Below are 17,426 nucleotides of genomic sequence, written 5' to 3'. Positions count from 1 at the left end.
GCCTTTGGGCAAGTGTGAACCTCTTTAAGTTTCAGTTTTCCCAACTGTCAAATGGGAAAACAGCCTCCCAGTGAGGTTGGTAGAGTTCGGGGTGAAGCATGAAAAGCTCTCAGGACACAGTAAGTGTTCAATAAAAGTGTTTGCTAAATGAGGTCATGGGGCATAACGTGAGCCTTGCATGTAGGAGGTGCCCAATTAATGTTCACTCTCTTCCTCGTTTCTTTCTTTACTTCTGTAGTAAAGAGAAGAAGGTGGTTCCCAGGGATCCCTGGGCAGGGGGTGTGCTCTCAGCCTTCTCATGACCCCACAACTGTGCCATCTGCCCCAGGAACTTTGGACATTCCAGCTGAGAGCCATCGCTCATCCTATTCTGGGCTGGAGGGGCAGGCTACCTGGGGGACTCGGGTGGCCAATCAAAGCTGAGATTTGTAGTCACATCTCATCAGTTTCACAGCCAGTTTGCCTGCATCTAGAAGTTCAGGGTCAGAAGCTCCTCTGAGCACCTGTTTATCAGTCCTCAGCTGGTCCCCTGAGGTGCCCAGAGACCTTTAGTTTCCTCCGTCAGGCAGCTATTCTCTGTAGGCTTCTAGAAGGCCCCTCTGGACAAGCTGGGGAGGGAAGCCCAGGGTCGGTGCCGGCCCTCCCACCTCTGGCTGGATCCTCTTTGCTGCTTCCAGGGAGCCCCTGGGAGAACCCTCAGCACGCCTGGCTGTCCCACTGGAATCTTCTTCAGGGTGGCTCTCTCCCCAAAATGCCAATCCAAGATCTGGATCTTCTCTCCTTTCCAGCCCTGACCCAGGCATGACTCAGCTGTCCCATGTCCAGGTCCCTGAAATGATGGCTCTTCCCATAACGCACAGTCTGTACATCAAACAGCAGCCTGTCACTGGGGCTCTCCTGGGCAGAAGGCTGCTTATGTCCTCTGTGGGTGTGGAGGGCGCCGAGTGAACAAGTCAGATGCACCTGTCCTGCGTGAGCAAAATCCAGTCTGCAGAGCTAAGATCCGCGCACAGGACAAAACAATGGAGAGTCCCGGGCAGCTGCTGCTAAGTGCCAAGAGGCGGTGAAAACTGCGTGGAGTCAGATGTGGGTTCAAATCCACCCTTGGCCACTCATTAGCTGGGAGGCTTTGGCCAAACCAGCCCCTACAGTTGTCTGGACCTCCCTTTCCCACCCGAAAACCCGTGTAGTTTCCAGGGCTGCTTTACGCGTTAGTGGTACCCTGGGGGGCAGTGAAGCGCCCCCGTGGAGGCTGGCCCACGGTCGCCATGATTGTGGTGTTGCCGTGGTCGGTGGTAGTGGCACTAGGGCGGGGCCAGTCGGCCCATCTCGTTGGGCAGCTGAGCTGGTAATGGGTGAATACACTGCTCCTCTAGGGCGTTCATGTGTTAACGCAGGGACTCTGAGACACACGGCCTGAACCTAAAGGATCAAACTGCCAAGGGTGGAATTTCAAGCATGACGGTAATATCAGGACCCCACCGCTCTTGTGGCATGTGGCCACCTTGCAGACGGATGCACTCTGAGGGAGGGCGGGGGGGTGGGCAGGACTGCAGGGTGTGAGGGGCACCCACATCAGGTCGGGAAACAGGACCAGTGCCCCCGAAGACTCCTTGTGCTGCTTGCAGCCACCGTCCCCACCCCCATGGTACCCACCCTCCCGACTTCTGAAAGCAGACGTCAGTCATGCTGTGTTTGAACTTCATTTGCATAGAGCAGTGCCTGCCTCGTGTGTCCAGCTCCTTCTGTCTCACATTTGTGTGAGAGCCACCTGGGTGGTTGTGTAAAGCTGTTCTCTCGTTCCCGGTGCCATCGGGCAGTTCCTAACCTATTGTCATTTGGGGCCAGATGACTCTTTGTTGTTGGCAGTGGGGCCTGTCTTGCGCATTGTGGGATGTTTCCCAGCATCCCTGGCTTCCGCCCACTGGAGGGAGGGTAGTACTGCCTCCTAGTTGTGACAACAAAAAACGTCTCCAGACACGGGCAAATTTCCTTGGGGGGGTGGGGGCACAATTGCCCCCAGTTGAGAACCACCGCTATAGAGTGTTCTATTGAATGAATATGTCACCTTTTTTTTTTTATCCACCTGGGATGGCCATTTGGGTAGTTTCCGGTGCTTGGCTATCACAAACTGAGCTGCTACGGGCATTCTCAGACATCTCTTTGGATGGACTTGGGCACTCATTTCTGTTGGGTGTCCAGGAGGGAATTGTTGGGTCATCAGTAAGCGTATGTTTAGCTTTCACAGATACTGCCAAACCGTTTTCTGCAGTGGTTGTACCAATTTACATTCCCACCAAGAGCTTGAGTGTTCCGGTTCATGACTTTACCAATATCATCGGGTTTTTTATTTTGTACTTCTCAGAGGTTGAGCACCTTGACATATGGGTCCTGGCCACTTGGACATCCCCTTAATAAAGTGCCTATTCAAGTCTTTTGCTCGTCTTTCTATAGGATCATCTGCGTTTTTCTTATTGATTTGTAGCAGCTCTTTATATATGATGAATAACAACCTTTTGTCAGATATGTGTATTGCAAATACCTTCTCTCATTCTATAGACTCACACATTTTTAGAGCTAGAGGCAGTCTGTGCTCCCCTATCAAACCCTCTGGTGGCCTTGGTTGTCATTACTTGTTCAATTTGTCCTTTTAGCAAGATAAAGAATTTCATAAGGGCAGGGGGCAGTATGTGTCTGCTTTGTTCACCTTAGAACTCCTGGCACGGAGCTTAGTGCAGAGGAGATACAAAATACATATTTGTGCAGTGAACGAATGAGCAACTTTCCCATTGGGATGACCTTTGCAGCCCAAGGCTTCAGTATTTCTGGCTGTCGTTGCTTCCTAGGCCACCCTCACTAAAAACTGTGGAGATTGAGGCACCCGCCTACTTCCGTGCCTCCTTCACTGCCAGGCCCCGCCCAGTGGCAGCCGCTGAGTCTGTCTGTCGTTCCTCTGCCAGCTGGACTTCTGCCCACCTGCACCTGCCAGAGGGAGGTGGGGCCTGTCCCGCAGAAGTCACATTTTAATTAACTTCCCTTGCTGTCACCTCACCGGAGAGGCCAGATCATTTTCATAAACAAATGAGGAGCCCGGGCTTTGTCTGCAGCTCAGAGTGAATCACACAGAAGGAAATCCAAACAAACCACCCAGCCAGGGCCCCCACCTGAAACTCAGAACTCTCAGCTCTCGAGGGAGGTAAAGGCCTGGGATTTGAGATGAGAAGGAAGAGGGAGAAAAGGATGAGGCCGTGTGTAGGAAAGAACTGCCAGAGTCTCCAAGGCGGCAGTTCCTTCATTCATTCACTCATTCAGCCCCTGTTTACCAGCATCTGTTCTCTGCTGATCTCTTTGAAAAAGAGGGGTGAGAATAAAAGCTATGCGGCAGGTGGGGAATCTCTGTACCGTCTGCTCAATTTTGCAGTGAACTTTACATTGCTCTAAAAATAGAGTCTATTTTATTTATTTATTTATTTATTTATATTTTGGGCTGTGTTGGGTCTTCGTTTCTGTGCGAGGGCTTTCTCTAGTTGCGGCGAGTGGGGGCCACTCCTCATTGCGGTGCGCGGGCCCCTCACTGTCGTGGCCTCTCTTGTTGAGGAGCACAGGCTCCAGTCACGCAGGCTCAGCAGTTGTGGCTCACGGGCCCAGTTGCTCCGTGGCATGTGGGATCTTCCCAGACCAGGGCTCGAACCCGTGTCCCTTGCATTGGCAGGCAGACTCTCAACCACTGCGCCACCAGGGAAGCCCTAAAGTCTATTTTAAAAATAATAGGGGCTTCCCTGGTGGCGCAGTGGTTGAGAGTCCGCCTGCCGATGCAGGGGACGCGGGTTCGTGCCCCTGTCCGGGAGGATCCCACATGCCGCGGAGCGGCTGGGCCCGTGAGCCATGGCCGCTGGGCCTGCGCGTCCAGAGCCTGTGCTCCGCAACGGGAGAGGCCACAACAGTGAGAGGCCCGCGTAATGCAAAAAAAAAAAAAAAAAAAAAATTAACCTTATGGGCTTCCCTGGTGGCACAGTGGTTAAGAATCCGCCTGCCAATGCAGGGGACACGGGTTCGAGCCCTGGTCCGGGAAGATCCCACATGCCACGGAGCAGCTAAGCCCGTGCGCCACAACTACTGAGCCTGCTTTCTAGAGCCCACGAGCCACAACTACTGAAGCCTGTGCGCCTAGAGCCCGTGTCCGCAACAAGAGAAGCCACCGCAATGAGAAGCCCGCACACCACAACGAAGAGTAGCCCCTGCTCGCTGCAACCAGAGAAAGTCCGCACACAGCAACAAAGACCCAATGCAGCCAAAAATAAAAATAAATAAAATAAACAAATTTATTAAAAAAAATAATAATAATTAATCTTAAAAGGAAGGAAGGAAGGAAGGGAAAAAGGAAGAAAGGAAGAAGGAAAGAAAGACTTAGCAGACAGTCTACCGAGGGAGACAGACATTAACCTGACCATCACACAATTACTGACTTAATTACACTACTTTGCAATCTTTAATGGCTTTCCTGAGATATAATTCACATACTATACAATTCACCCATTTAAAGTACATGATCCAATGGCTTTCAGCATATACACAGGATTGTGCAACCAGCACAATCAAGTTTAGAACATTTTCATTACCCCCCAGAGAAGCCTTATACCCCTTAACCACCACCCCTCAATCATTCCATTCCCCTCTCCATCTCAGCCACGGGCAACCACTAATCCAATTTCTGTTTCTATGGATTTGCCTATTCGGGACATTTCTTGTAAATGAAATCATACACTATGTGGTGCACCATTTTGTAACGGCCAGTCCATGCTGAAGCAGGTTCTACTGTGTAATTTTGAAAGTGCCCTAAAGGTGGAGCTCAGGGCCCTATGGTGCCATAGACAAGGAAGTTTGCCTGTACTGAGGGCAACCCGGGAGGGCTTCCCAAAGGACGTGGTTTTTAATCTCAGGCATTTATAGGACACCTGTTATGTGCCACCAGGAAAAAGAAGTCAATAGAAGCCATTAGAAGGCTGTGTAGGATATTATATTCCAGGCAGGCTGGCCCAGCATGTGCATTCCTGGAAACTGAGAAGGTCATTTCAGTTCTAAGCCCCAAATGCATAGAATGGATAGTAAGTGTTACCAGACCCAGATGAGGGAGAGGCCACAGTGAGCCCGAGAGGTCCAGAGAGCTTGAAGAATAAGAACCAGAAAGGGGAGGGCAGGCCAGGAGCAAAAGAGGCTGGGACTCCGGCAGACCCTTCAGGGGTGGGGAGTGGTCTATTGTGCCTAAATCTCAGGACCACGTGGAGTATCCAGGAAGGCAAAGCTGCAGAGGTGGATGGGGTTGGAGGGTGCAGGGCCCAGACTGCCAGCCCAAGGGAGGGGTTTCCTCCAAGACAGCGATGAACCATTATGGGTGGTCCCACATCATCCACCTCTATGCGCCCAGGTCTCTGGGAGCCAGAGAAAAGGGGAGAGAGATTGATGGGAAAAGGAGAAAGGGTGAGCCCGGAGCCACCAGACTCTCTGGGCGGGCTTTGGTGAGGCCAGAGCCAGGAATGTCCTGGGAGATGTAACACCCTGCAACTGGGAGCCCACTGCCTGGGGCCCGTGGGGGTGGGAGGAGCAGGTGCACCCACCCAGCTCAGTAAGGTCCATGGTCCCCAGGGGCCTGATGGCACCGGGAGCGTCACACAGCTGCTTGGTATCTCTTTAGCAGGTGGATTTGAATGCGGGCTGGAGACACAGCCTGGGTTCAGATCTCAGCTCTGCCACTTCTTGTCCCGTGTGGCCTCGTGCAACCTGTCTTGACCTCTCTGTGCCTCAGCTTCCCCATCTGAGACATGGGGACAGTGATGGGCTGCCTCACAGGGCAGCTGTGAGGAGTAAGTAAGAGAGGCATATGAAGAAGCCAGTGTTGTGTCTGGAACACAGACCTCAGCAGGTGTCCATTGCTGAACAGCAATGATCTAAGCACCGTACGGGCCAGGACCTCTGAGCTCAGGAAGCTGCTAGTCTACAGAGAGGCGGTGCGGCATCGTGCTTAAGAGCTTCACCCCGAAGCCAGACACAACTGCGTTTGACATCCAGCCCCACCCTTCAGGAGCTGTGGATCGTGACCCCGCCACTCTGGGTCTCAGCTTCCCCACCTGTACAATGGGGGAAATGATAATAGAGCAATTTCATCCCTACAAACCCCTTCTGGAGGGTTAAGGAGTTGACCAGAGACCCAAAGAGTGAGAATGGCGGTCCAGCCGCCAGGGGGGTGACAGTGGGCCTTGTCACCATATCCCCACCCTCAGGTGACATCCAAGGAGGCAGCTCCAGTGACGGTGATCTGAGCCATCCCCAGTAGGAATGAAGGGTTAGGGAGGAAAGACGCCCCCTCCCTCAAGGGCGGCCCCAGGTGAGTCCCCGTGAACCAGGTCTTTCCGTCCATCTGCAAGATACATCATTTCCAGCTCTAGGTTGCCAGATCTGGGCTGGACCCCGAATACGGCTGCTTAGTGCGGGGACCGCGCCGCCCCTCTCTCCTGCTGCACACATGCACCTCCTCCCTCGAGGCCTCGGTCCAGACCGCCCCCCGCCACGAGGGTCCTCCTGACTCTGCTTCCCTCACCCGCCCCTGAGCAGTGGCACAGCAGGCAGGCTTCCCCAAGGTGTGTCTCAACGGCCAACAGCAGTTAGCGCTCATCTCAGGGAGGGCTCGTGTTCCACACCCTAGGAGCCCTGAGGTCGCCCACAGGGCCTGGGGTAAAGCAAGCACCCGATGACTCCCTGTCACTGAATTTAGTGTAATACTGTTGGTCTGAGGGTCCACTCCTCACCTTTGCTCTCTGTCCTTCCCCCAACAGGCTGAACTTGGGAAGCCCCGGGAAAGAAGCTGCAGTCTGCCTGGAATTAATTTCAATTATGGACTCTACCTCCGGGGGCAGGATGGAGGGGTCCCTGAAGGTGAGCAAGCTTCCTTTGGAGCCCAAAGGGACTTGAACTCTCTACCTAGGCTACTTCCTCCAGGAAAAGAGTCAAGGGGCCTGCCCTGCAGCACGATTCTGGCGGAAACCACACTTTGCTTAGCCGAGAAGGACAGGACCACGAAGGGTCCGGGTCTAAGGCGTCAGGGAAATAGCAAGGGCCCCAGACAGTGTGGAACCTTGTCCCCAGGCGAGACTGTCTGTGCTCTGTGCCTTTTGAGCTGCAAGCATAGACAGGCTCGTGACCAACCCTCTGATCTCCCAAACGAGGTCAAGGTCAGGCAAACCCAGCTCCATGAAGGATGCTCAGGCACCGTCTAGAATCTCTGGGAATCCTGACCCCACCCTTTCAGGGGGCCAAGCAGGGCTGCCACCCAACGGGCTGCAGGTTAATGAGAAGGTATTCGTGCCCCAATTTCTTCTCCGTCAGATGCTACAGATTGCTTTACTTCCCAGACTGATCTCCATGCCATGGCTTTGTCTCTCCCTGCCCTCAGCCATTGGACACTGGAATGTATTTAAACAGCAGCCTACCTGCCCCCATGAGCTGAGCCGGGATTATATCGCCATGAACCGTGGGGCAGTAAAAGCTGGCCTGGTAACTGCCCGGGAGAATTTCCATTACCGTCAGCTCAATGACATCCGCATCAGTGACCAGGATGACCGGCGCCTCAAGAAGGAACCGCCCTCTCTCCCTCCAAATATGACGTACGGGATCCGGTCACGGTAAGATGGCTGGCACCCGTGCCAGATGGCTGGCACCCGTGATGGTGAGGGGGGTGCTCAGTGGTGACTGAATTAGGGAACAATGTGGGAGCATGACTCTGGACTCCAGGGAAGGGCGAGTGATCCAGGCCTGGCCAATCAGCGTATCTCACAAACCACGGCCAAAGTGATTGGTTCAGAGGCAGACATGTGACCCATGTCCCAACTCTGGAATGCATGACATTCTATAAAAGTAGAATGTGGTTGCATGTAATCAAGTCTCAACTCAAACGACTTTGATTTTTTTTTAAGGGGAATTTATTGGCTCACATGATTGAAAAGGTAGAGGCATAGCTGGATCTAGGCAATCAGGCAATGTCACCAGCATTGGGTATGTCTCTCCATGACTTGGCTGTGCTTCCCAGTTTTGGTTCCATTCTCCGACAGGCTTCTTCCTCATGTGGCAAAATGGCCAGAATCAGTTCCATTCTGACATCCTATTCTTTTAGTGACCCCAGTGGGAGTGGTGTAAGAACTACAAAAGCCTTGAGATTAAGATTCTTTGGTCCAACTTCAGTATCATGCTTATCCCTGAACCAACCAAAGGAGTGAGTAGAAATTGTGACCTACACTGATTGGCCAGGCCTGGGTTACACTTTTGCCTCTGCACCAATTACTGAGGCCGGGGGATTCTGGTGCTCTGATTGGCCAGGCTTGATCCCTTGCCCCTCCTTGGAGGGGGCGTGGTTGGAATCAGTTCCCATGATCTACAGGGGCTGACGGTGGAAAAGATGCAGAAATAGACGTTCTGATCCAGAAGGAGAAGAATAAAACACGATAGCAGAGGCAAAACCAGCAAATGTCCAGTACAACGGGGCTTCCCAACCCATATTATGTCACAACACAAGCATTACAAAAACCGATATTTGTACATTGCATTGTACAAATAAATAGCAGTGCTCTCAGCCAGCAGTGAATGGCCTGGGGCCTCCAGTTGCCCCAAGTCCCATCTGTGACACCTGAGACGAAGCCTGTATCTTGGTCCATCTGTGTGGCACTGCCCTGCTCTGCCCACATGCAAGGCCATAGGTCTATCTCCAGTCCTTTCCCACCACAACCCACTGTTCCGGGATGGGTGCCTTCCTTTGGCTGTGCTACTCAGCTTTTTGGGGGGAGGTGGGGCTTCCTTTATTTCTTATTTTATGTTTTCTAATCATTTTTTACTGTGGTTAAATATACATAAGATTGGGCTTCCCTGGTGACGCAGTGGTTGAGAGTCCGCCTGCCGATGCAGGGGACACAGGTTCGTGCCCCGGTCCGGGAAGATCCCACATGCCGTGGAGTGGCTGGGCCCATGAGCCGTGGCCGCTGAGCCTGCATGTCCGGAGCCTGTGCTCCGCAATGGGAGATGCCACAGCAGTGAGAGGCCCGCATACCGCAAAAAAAAAAAAAAAAAAAAAAAAATATATATATATATATATACACACACACACACACGCACACATAAGAGTTACCAGTTTTAGGTGTACAGTTCAAGGGCATTAAGTACATTCAGACTGCGGCACAACTGTCACCACCATCCATCGCTAGAACTTTTTCTTCATCCTAAACTGAAACCGTGTACCCATTAAACAGTAACCCTCTATTTCGCACCCGCTCAGCTCTTGGTAACCACCCTCTACTTTCTTTCTGTATTAATTCGACTACTCTAGGGACCTCATATAAGTGGAATTATACAATATTTGTCCTTTTATATCTGGCTTATTTCACTTAGCATAATGTACTCAAGATACATCCATGTTGTCCTGATAGTATGGATCAGAATTCCCTTCTTTTTAAGGCTGAATAATAGTCCATGGTGTGTATATATCACATTTTGTTTATCTATTCATCCCTTGATGGACACTTGGATTATTTCCACTTTTTGGCTATTGTAAATAATGCTGCTGTGAACATGGGTGTACACTATCTGCCTGAGTCCCTGCTTTCAGTTCTTTTGGGTATATACCCACAAGGGTAATTGCTGGATTGCATGGCAATTCTATGTTTATTTCTTTGAGGAACTGCCACGGTGTTTCCCACAGTGTATGCCACCATACCTTTGTATGCTTTTCCCTCTGCCTTTCTCAGCATCCTACCTGGTAAAATCTACTTGCTCATCAAAGCTCAGCTCAGCATCCTCTCTTTGGTAAGCTTTCCCACCTCCCCGGCTTCAAACTCTATGCACATCTCTCTCACCAGGAAGGCTGTTTGTTCATTGCTGTTCATCAGCCCTCAAAACCTGAAAGGTGGCACTAGAGACATTGGAAAGTCACTTCTGGGCCAGATTAACTAATCATCTGTATACTGTCCTTCTCCCACCTTTGAAATAATGCCCAAGTTGATCCCTCAAGGCAAGGCAAGGTTCTCCAGGACTGCTGGAGTGCAGAGGGACAGAGTCCCAGCTGTGTGATCACTAGACTGGTCCATACTGGTCACCAGTGTCTTGAAGACAGCATGGTGTCCAGGAGGAGTCGCCCGGGCTTTTAGTCCCACCTTTGTTCCCAACTCTCTTTCCCTCCAGGGCTTCTGTTTCCTCATCTGTAAATAGGGTATTATGGCAGTCACTGGCATTCTGGGATTCTCAGGGCATGTTCTGTCTCTACGTCAAGTTCATTTCATTGTCACTAAAACCCTGTGCAGCCCAATGTTCATAGCAGCACTGTCTACAATAACCAAGAAATGGAATCAACCTAATTGTCCATGGACAGACAAATGGATAAAGAAGATGTGGTACATATATACAATGGAATATTACTTAGCCATAAAAAGGAACAAAATTTGGTCATTTGTAGAGATGTGGATGGATCTAGAGACTGTCGTACAGAGTGAAGTAAGTCAGAAAGAGAAAAACAAATATCGTATATTAATGCATATATGTGGAATCTAGAAATATGGTACAGATGAACTGGTTTGCAAGGCAGAAATAGAGACACAGATTTAGAGAACAGATGTATGGACACCAAGGGGGGAAAGTGGGGTTTGGGGGGTGGGATGAATTAGGAGATTGGGATTGACATGTATACACTAATATGTATAAAATAGATAACTAATAAGATAACTAATAGATAACTAATAAGAATGTGCTGTATAAATAAATCAAATAAAATTCACAAATAAGAAAGAAATTCAGAAAATAAAAAGATGTATATGTATACAAAGGAATACAGTACTACTCAGCCATCAAAAAGAATGAAATAATGCAAATGCAGCGACATGCATGAACCTAGAGATGATCATACAAAGTGAAGCAAGTCAGACAGAGAAAGACAAATATCATATGATATCACTTATATGCAGAATCTAAAATGGGATACAAATGAACTTATTTATAAGACAGAAACAGGCTCTCAGACATAGAAAACAAATTTATGGTTACCAAAGGGGAAAGGGGGTAGAGGAGGGATAAATTAGGAGTTTGGGATTAGCAGATACAAACTACTATATACAAAATAGATAAACAACAAGGTCCTACTGTATACAGGGAACTATATTCAATATCCTATAATAAACCATAATGGAAAAGAATATGAAAAAGAATATACATATGTATATATGTACAACTGAATCACTTTGCCATGAACCAGAAACTAACACAACATTGTAAATCAACTATACTTCAATAAAAAAATTAAAGAGATTTTTTTTAATTAAAAAAAAAACCTGTGCAGCAAGTAGGCAGGGTTCCTCATCCAGCTGAGTCATGGAGAGATTACTTGACCTCCACAAGTTCACACACCTTTTTCACAGCACAGCTTGGCCTGGATTCTTAATCTAGTGTACTTAGATTTAAAAATATGAGATATTAGAACACATAGCACATTAGCAATCACTTGGTTTGAAGCCCCTCTTTAAAACAGGAAAATAGAAGTTCAGAGAGGCGAAGAGATTTTCACAAGGTCACACAGCAAGTTGTGACCAGACAAAAGCCAGATCTCAAGCTAGGCTGGTGGACTCCCTGTCCCGTGCTCTTTCTTCCATATCTCGCCTCCTTGGGGCTTGAGGTACAGCGTGATCCCCCAGAGTTTCTGGTCCTGGGGCTGCATTATTCTACATACAATGGAAAAGCTTAAGTCAGCTGGGCTCAGAAAGGACATCCATTATCATCTAGCTTTCAATATAAAATCTTAAATTGCGGGCTTCCCTTGTGGCACAGTGGTTAAGAATCCGCCTGCCAATGCAGGGGGCACGGGTTCGATCCCTGGTCTGGGAAGATCCCACATGCCATGGAGCAACTGAGCCCGTGAGCCACAACTACTGAAGCCTGCGTGCCTAGAGCCTGTGCTCCGCAACAGGAGAGGCCACAACAGTGAGAGGCCCGCGTACCACAAAAAAAATAATAATAAAAAAAATAAAATAAAATAAAATTCTTGAGGTCTGAATGAGCATGTGTCAATATACAGATCATGGAGGTTTAAAAAGAAAAAAAACTCTAAAAAAAAAAAATCTTAAATTGCTATAAAACCGGGTGGCTGCAATTTCAGGGAAAGGATGTGATGAAGTGCCAGCTATATCTTCTGTGATGGTAAATGGGCTTTGCATATGCAAATTGAATGGATTTTAAAATGGTATTTAATGACAATTTTCGTAGCAGACGTTAACATTAATTGCACAAAAATGAAAATGCTGCATTAGGTTGCTGTTAGCAGCAAATATCGTGGCCATAAAGCTTTATCTTTATCAACAGCAGCTCTTTCTGATGTGACAGGGCAGCTAAGCAAATTGCAAGCAAAAGGGCTTTTATGGAACAAAAATATCCCCCAAAGCAGGCCCAAATCAGCATCAATTTCGCTTTATTTCTTCATAAATGGAGGTTAAATGGCTGCTGGAAAAGCTTTTACTGAAATGCCCAACCTGCCGCAGAGCCCCTCTACCTTACAACATCAATGCAAGGAACAGTTAAAATATCATCGCCCCCCCTCTCCATAATGGGGCTATTACTTTAAAGTTATGGGACCAAGGCCCATTCTCTAATGATCACCTTTTACAAGCCTCGATCGTATTTATTTCCTTACTTTAAAAGCATGTTAAAAACCAAACCCGATTACACTTGACTACCCGAGGACTTGTTGGGGTGATTTGGTCCAATAACTAAAGAAGCCAAGAAACAAATGACTACCATGTACTCACAACTACAGAAGATACGTTAAAAAATAAAGTTCCACTTCAGACTAAATACACGAGAAGCATACTCTAAGCTAGGGATGCTGAGTGAGGGGCTGTAACTGCTGTATGAGAGAACATTCTGGCTACAGCTCTTCCCCTGGCCCCCCACCATCAAACCCCCTCGCCCTTTATATATTTTACGATGGACAAAATAGCTAGATGTGAGGGGCAGTGCACGCCTCCATCCGCCTGCCCACGCAAGCCCTCAACGCCAGGTAGGGTCAATCAAAACCTGAATTTGGGATTATTCAGTTACTTCCTTTCCAGTTGGCTGATTTGCTTTCCAATCCACACCAATTTGTTACAGATCGTCACTAAATCAGCAAGGTACATTTCGATCCACGAGCCTCTGGCTAAAGGGAAGTGGACACCTAAGCAATTATCTGGGAAAGGATGCCCGTGTAGACATGTGATCACAAGTAAGGGCTGAGGCCAAGTCAACCCACAGAGATGTTTATTTGGCTCAGGCAGTAATTAAAACAATCAAGCGTTTGAATGCGTTGCCACATTAAAAAAGAAAACAATCAGGAGATCTCACATAAAACCCCAGATTTCCTGCTTCTCTTGAACAGTCAGAAGCCCAGGCAACCTGGGTCTGCACTCCTGCCTGGCACCAGGGGCGGGGCCGAGCAGCGTCCGCTTTGGGCAGATCCCACGCGCGCCCTTCCGTCTACCCCAGCCTCCACCCAGCCGGGCTGCTCTCACCCTCTCGACCTGTCTGGTACCCAAATGTAACGACTGAAGAGGGTTTAATTATTGATGCATTTTAATAAGCGTTTGCACATGTTCACATGCCCTCGGCACACCTTAATTGTTACTGCTCCTAATTGGTCCAACATTGTCGAAGACGATGAGACAGGGATGCCGGGGGACGGGGGAGCTGGGCAGTAGCTGGCGCTCCTGGCAGATTCTGGGTGTCCAGGGCTCTACCTCCACGCTGCCTGGGAGCATCATGCCACAAGCAGGGCAAGGATACTAGTGGGGGGATTCATCATTCAGTCAATGAGCAAACAGCTCCCTGCATGTCAGTATCTGACATGGGCCAGATGGACGATGAGTAGACCCCGTGTGAACTAATAACGGTAACTATTATGATTGTTATGATTACGGGTCAGACATTGTGCCAAGCACCTCAGAAGCATCCTCTGCTTAAATAACTGAACAGCTCAGTGAGTACAACGCTTACGTCCCCATCTTACAGGAGACGAGACAGAGGGTCAGGGAGGGGACGTCATTTGCCCCTGGCTGCTCTATAGTGGGATGGGGACTAGTCTGGCCCAACCACCTGTGATGGTGACCTTGGCCTGAGCTGCCTTCCTAACAGACACAAGGATGGAGGTGACACAGGTAGAGATGCAACCCAAATTTTTCCTGCACTAGATGGAGGCTGAGACAGGACATATATGGTGAAGGCCATCCTGTCTGGATTTTTCTTAAAGCTTTAAACTTAACCTGGACGCATCAAAAGAGCCCAATGAACTTCCCTTTTGATACGTCACTTCCCTTCACCTTCACCTACCTCCCGATAAACAAGCTCTTTGATGGGGCTTCCGGAACTTTCACTACACTGGATGCTCCAGGCCTGCTTCGCTTCAACCCCAGTATCCCTGGTGCCGACCATAGTGCCTTTGCTGAAAGAGGCCTCAGTAAATATCCGCTGCATGAATGCATGAGCAAATGGCCACGCTGAAGTCTGAATATGAAGCCAGTAGCAACTCGGGTAGAACACTTAACTCATCCACCAATTAGTCTAGTCCAGACCCCCTCCAATCCTGGTACTGAAAGCGTTCAGACCACGGGGAAAAAAAGAAACACAAGAAAGCTAGGGAACGCTGCCAGCCCACCCTCCCTGCTGCTGCTCGCCCAGCTATCAGATGCATCATCAGCCTGACATTGACAAATGTGAAGGATGGAGGAAATTTTACAGGCTGTTAAAAAAATGTTTGCTGCCTGACAGGCTTTCTGAATCTCTCTGCCAAGCTGATTTATTTTACAAATTTACAATGGGCCCATCAATCACTCTGGGTTATTTTGTTTCTCCTGGAGCCGACGGCCAAAATCCAAGCCACCCACCCAAACTCCTATAAAATAACAATAAACCCCTTCCCAGACACCTGTCCCAGGTATCCAAGACAGTTTCTGAATGGAGAGACCAGTTCCGGGTTTATTGCTGGCCTGAAGCTCAGCTGAGTGAAACCGGGCTGCCCACAAGGGGGAGCACGTGGGTCTCGCAAAGACCCCTGAGCCTGCGTGCTGACCTGCCAGGTAGATCCTGCCAGGCAACCAGACGCCCAGCCCCACCGATCTGCTCCCCAGCGCTGACCGCAGCTGTAGTTAAATAGTTCTCTGCTTCTTCACCGGGTATACAGGTCCTGGAGGGCATGGACACTGTCAGTTTTGTCCACCGCTCTATCATCAGAGCCCGGAACATAGTAGGCACTCAATAAATATTTGTTGGAGAAATGTGGTCCAGGGCCTTTTAAGGCTTTGAAACATTATTGAAAGGGAAGAGGAAGTTGGTTTGAGACCCAGAGGTGAGATGGAAACGCCAGCGCTTCCTGTGTCAGTTAGCAGACTCTCCTGTGCTCCCCTGTGACTGATACTGGGAATCAGTACTGCAGTGACGCTGCCCCAAAGACTGAACGTGTTCCTTGGCCACATTAATAGCGGGTAGTAGCAAGTCCAGACGAGGGAGGTGACCTGCCTATTCGATTCTGCCACTCAGGTCACACTTGTAGCACCATTAAAAAATGTGGGTCGGGCTTCCCTGGGGGCGCAGTGGTTGAGAGTCCGCCTGCCGATGCGGGGGACACGGGTTCGTGCCCCGGTCCGGGAAGATCCCACACGCCGCGGAGCGGCTGGGCCCGTGAGCCATGGCCGCTGAGCCTGCGCGTCCGGAGCCTGTGCTCCGCAACGGGAGAGGCCACAATGGTGAGAGGCCCGCATACCGCAAAAAAAAAAAAAGGGGGGGGGTCATCATAGATTCAGGGGAAGGCCCATAAACAGGAGAGTGTCCAGAGGGGAGACATCAGGCTGGTGGGTGGGACAAGGGGAGGGAGATCCCTGTGTACAAAGAACGAGGCAAGAAATGAGGTTTACCCTGCTGGATGAGAGAAGTTGCCGACGGTCCTCAACTCTCTGAGGCCCTGCTATGAGGACAGTGGAGGAGCTTTGCTCTCAGAGGCTTCAGAAAACAAAACAAGGACCAGCATATGTGTGTTTGGGGGGCAGTCCCAGCGGCTAACGTTTGCAGAGCCCTCACTGAGTGGCCGATGGATGTAACGCTGAGCACTTTAGACGTATCATCTCATTAAATCCTCACGATTTTGCCAAGTAGGGATGGTTATCCCCAGTTTATAGATGGAGAAACTGAGGCTCAGAGACTCACTTGTCCAAGACCACACGGCCAGTCAGTGGCCGCAGCAGGATTTGAGCCACGTTTCCTTCCAGAGCCAGTGTCCCTACCCATAGCCTGCACTCTTCCAGGAGGCAGAGGCAGCATGCCTGGAGTGGAGGGGAGTCCTCACAGCAGGATGGCAACTGTGAACAGCAGCCACTCACTGCGGGCCGGCTTTCCACAGAATAACTCAGTTAACCCTCGCCAAAGCCCAGCACCTCCATTCAGCCCCTAGGAGCTGAGGCATGGAGAGAGAGGTCGTGTCCCTTAGCGGGTGGTGAGTGGAGGCGTGTTTACTCCAGGACAGGAAAAGATTCTTGCAGGAGGTGGAGGTATTGGCTGGCACATCACAGCCTGGCTGGGGCCTGGGACACCCCACAGTGGACCCGACAGGGGACAGAGGTCCCTCACCTCAGAGCCAGCCTGCTTCCGTGGGCCTGACCTGGACGGAGTTCTGTTAAGAGGGGCCCAGGCGGGCAGGTGTAGCTGAGGAAGGTGGTGATCTGAGGGCCCTACCCTCTCCCTCCTACCTTCCTGGAAGCCCAGCCTCTCTGGGACCCCTGCCCAACTGCCTGCTGCACCCCCTCTCATCTCCCCAAACTCCGGCTCAAGCTCCATCCTGCAAGGCAGCTTTGTTGCCAGAGCCCGGAAGGAGACATTTTTCATGCTTTGCCTTTTTCCTTCTCTGCTCTCCTGCAGCCCAGACAGAGATTTATTCCCAGCCCGAGGCTCGTGGCATTTGGAGCAGAGAGAAGCTGATGGGCCCATAATGGATAGGGCCGCCGCTCCCCCGGGGCCTGTCCCGCCCGAACCCCATCCATCAGGAGTGGCTCAGTGCCAGGGTCAGCGCTAACGAGGCCGGGCCACTCCCCCTCGGGGCCTCCCCGGTTGCATCTCACAGGCTCTGGCTCCCGCTTTTGATTTTTCCAGAGCTGGGCCTCACCCTCTCATGTCTGTGGGCAAAGCATGGGGAGGGGGTGTGGTGCCCGGCCTGGCTGAGGGCCCCTTGTCCTCACCTCCGCAGCCTCCAGCCTCGACACAATGAGAGGGGTTGCTGGGGTGAAGCTGGTCTGCCCCTCCCGTGACGCGGTGTCCCCGTGACGCGGTGTCCCCGTGACGCGGTGTCCCCATGACGCAGGCACGGACAAGCTGACACCGCGGGGAGCCAG

At 50.5% G+C, this 17,426-nt stretch overlaps 1 protein-coding gene across 1 annotated transcript in view; it reads left to right on the top strand.

The window, feature by feature from the left end:
* Positions 1–1,458: 1,458 nt before the first annotated feature.
* The window catches only part of CFAP77 (cilia and flagella associated protein 77), a gene marked incomplete at its 5' end in the record, with an annotated part of 59,887 nt that continues 43,919 nt past the window's right edge, over positions 1,459–17,426 (top strand). Inside the window, 3 exons of the mRNA XM_082625523.1 lie at positions 1,459–1,464; positions 6,831–6,930; positions 7,448–7,676. Of these exons, the coding sequence (XP_082481649.1) occupies positions 1,459–1,464; positions 6,831–6,930; positions 7,448–7,676 (335 nt within the window). The remainder of the gene's footprint in view (positions 1,465–6,830; positions 6,931–7,447; positions 7,677–17,426) is intronic.

Source organism: Mesoplodon mirus (genome assembly GCF_964341445.2).
Source record: "Mesoplodon mirus genome assembly, chromosome: 1".
NCBI lineage: Eukaryota > Metazoa > Chordata > Mammalia > Artiodactyla > Ziphiidae > Mesoplodon > Mesoplodon mirus.
Note: the sequence above shows the minus strand (reverse complement) of the source record. Positions and strands in the feature narration are given on the sequence as shown.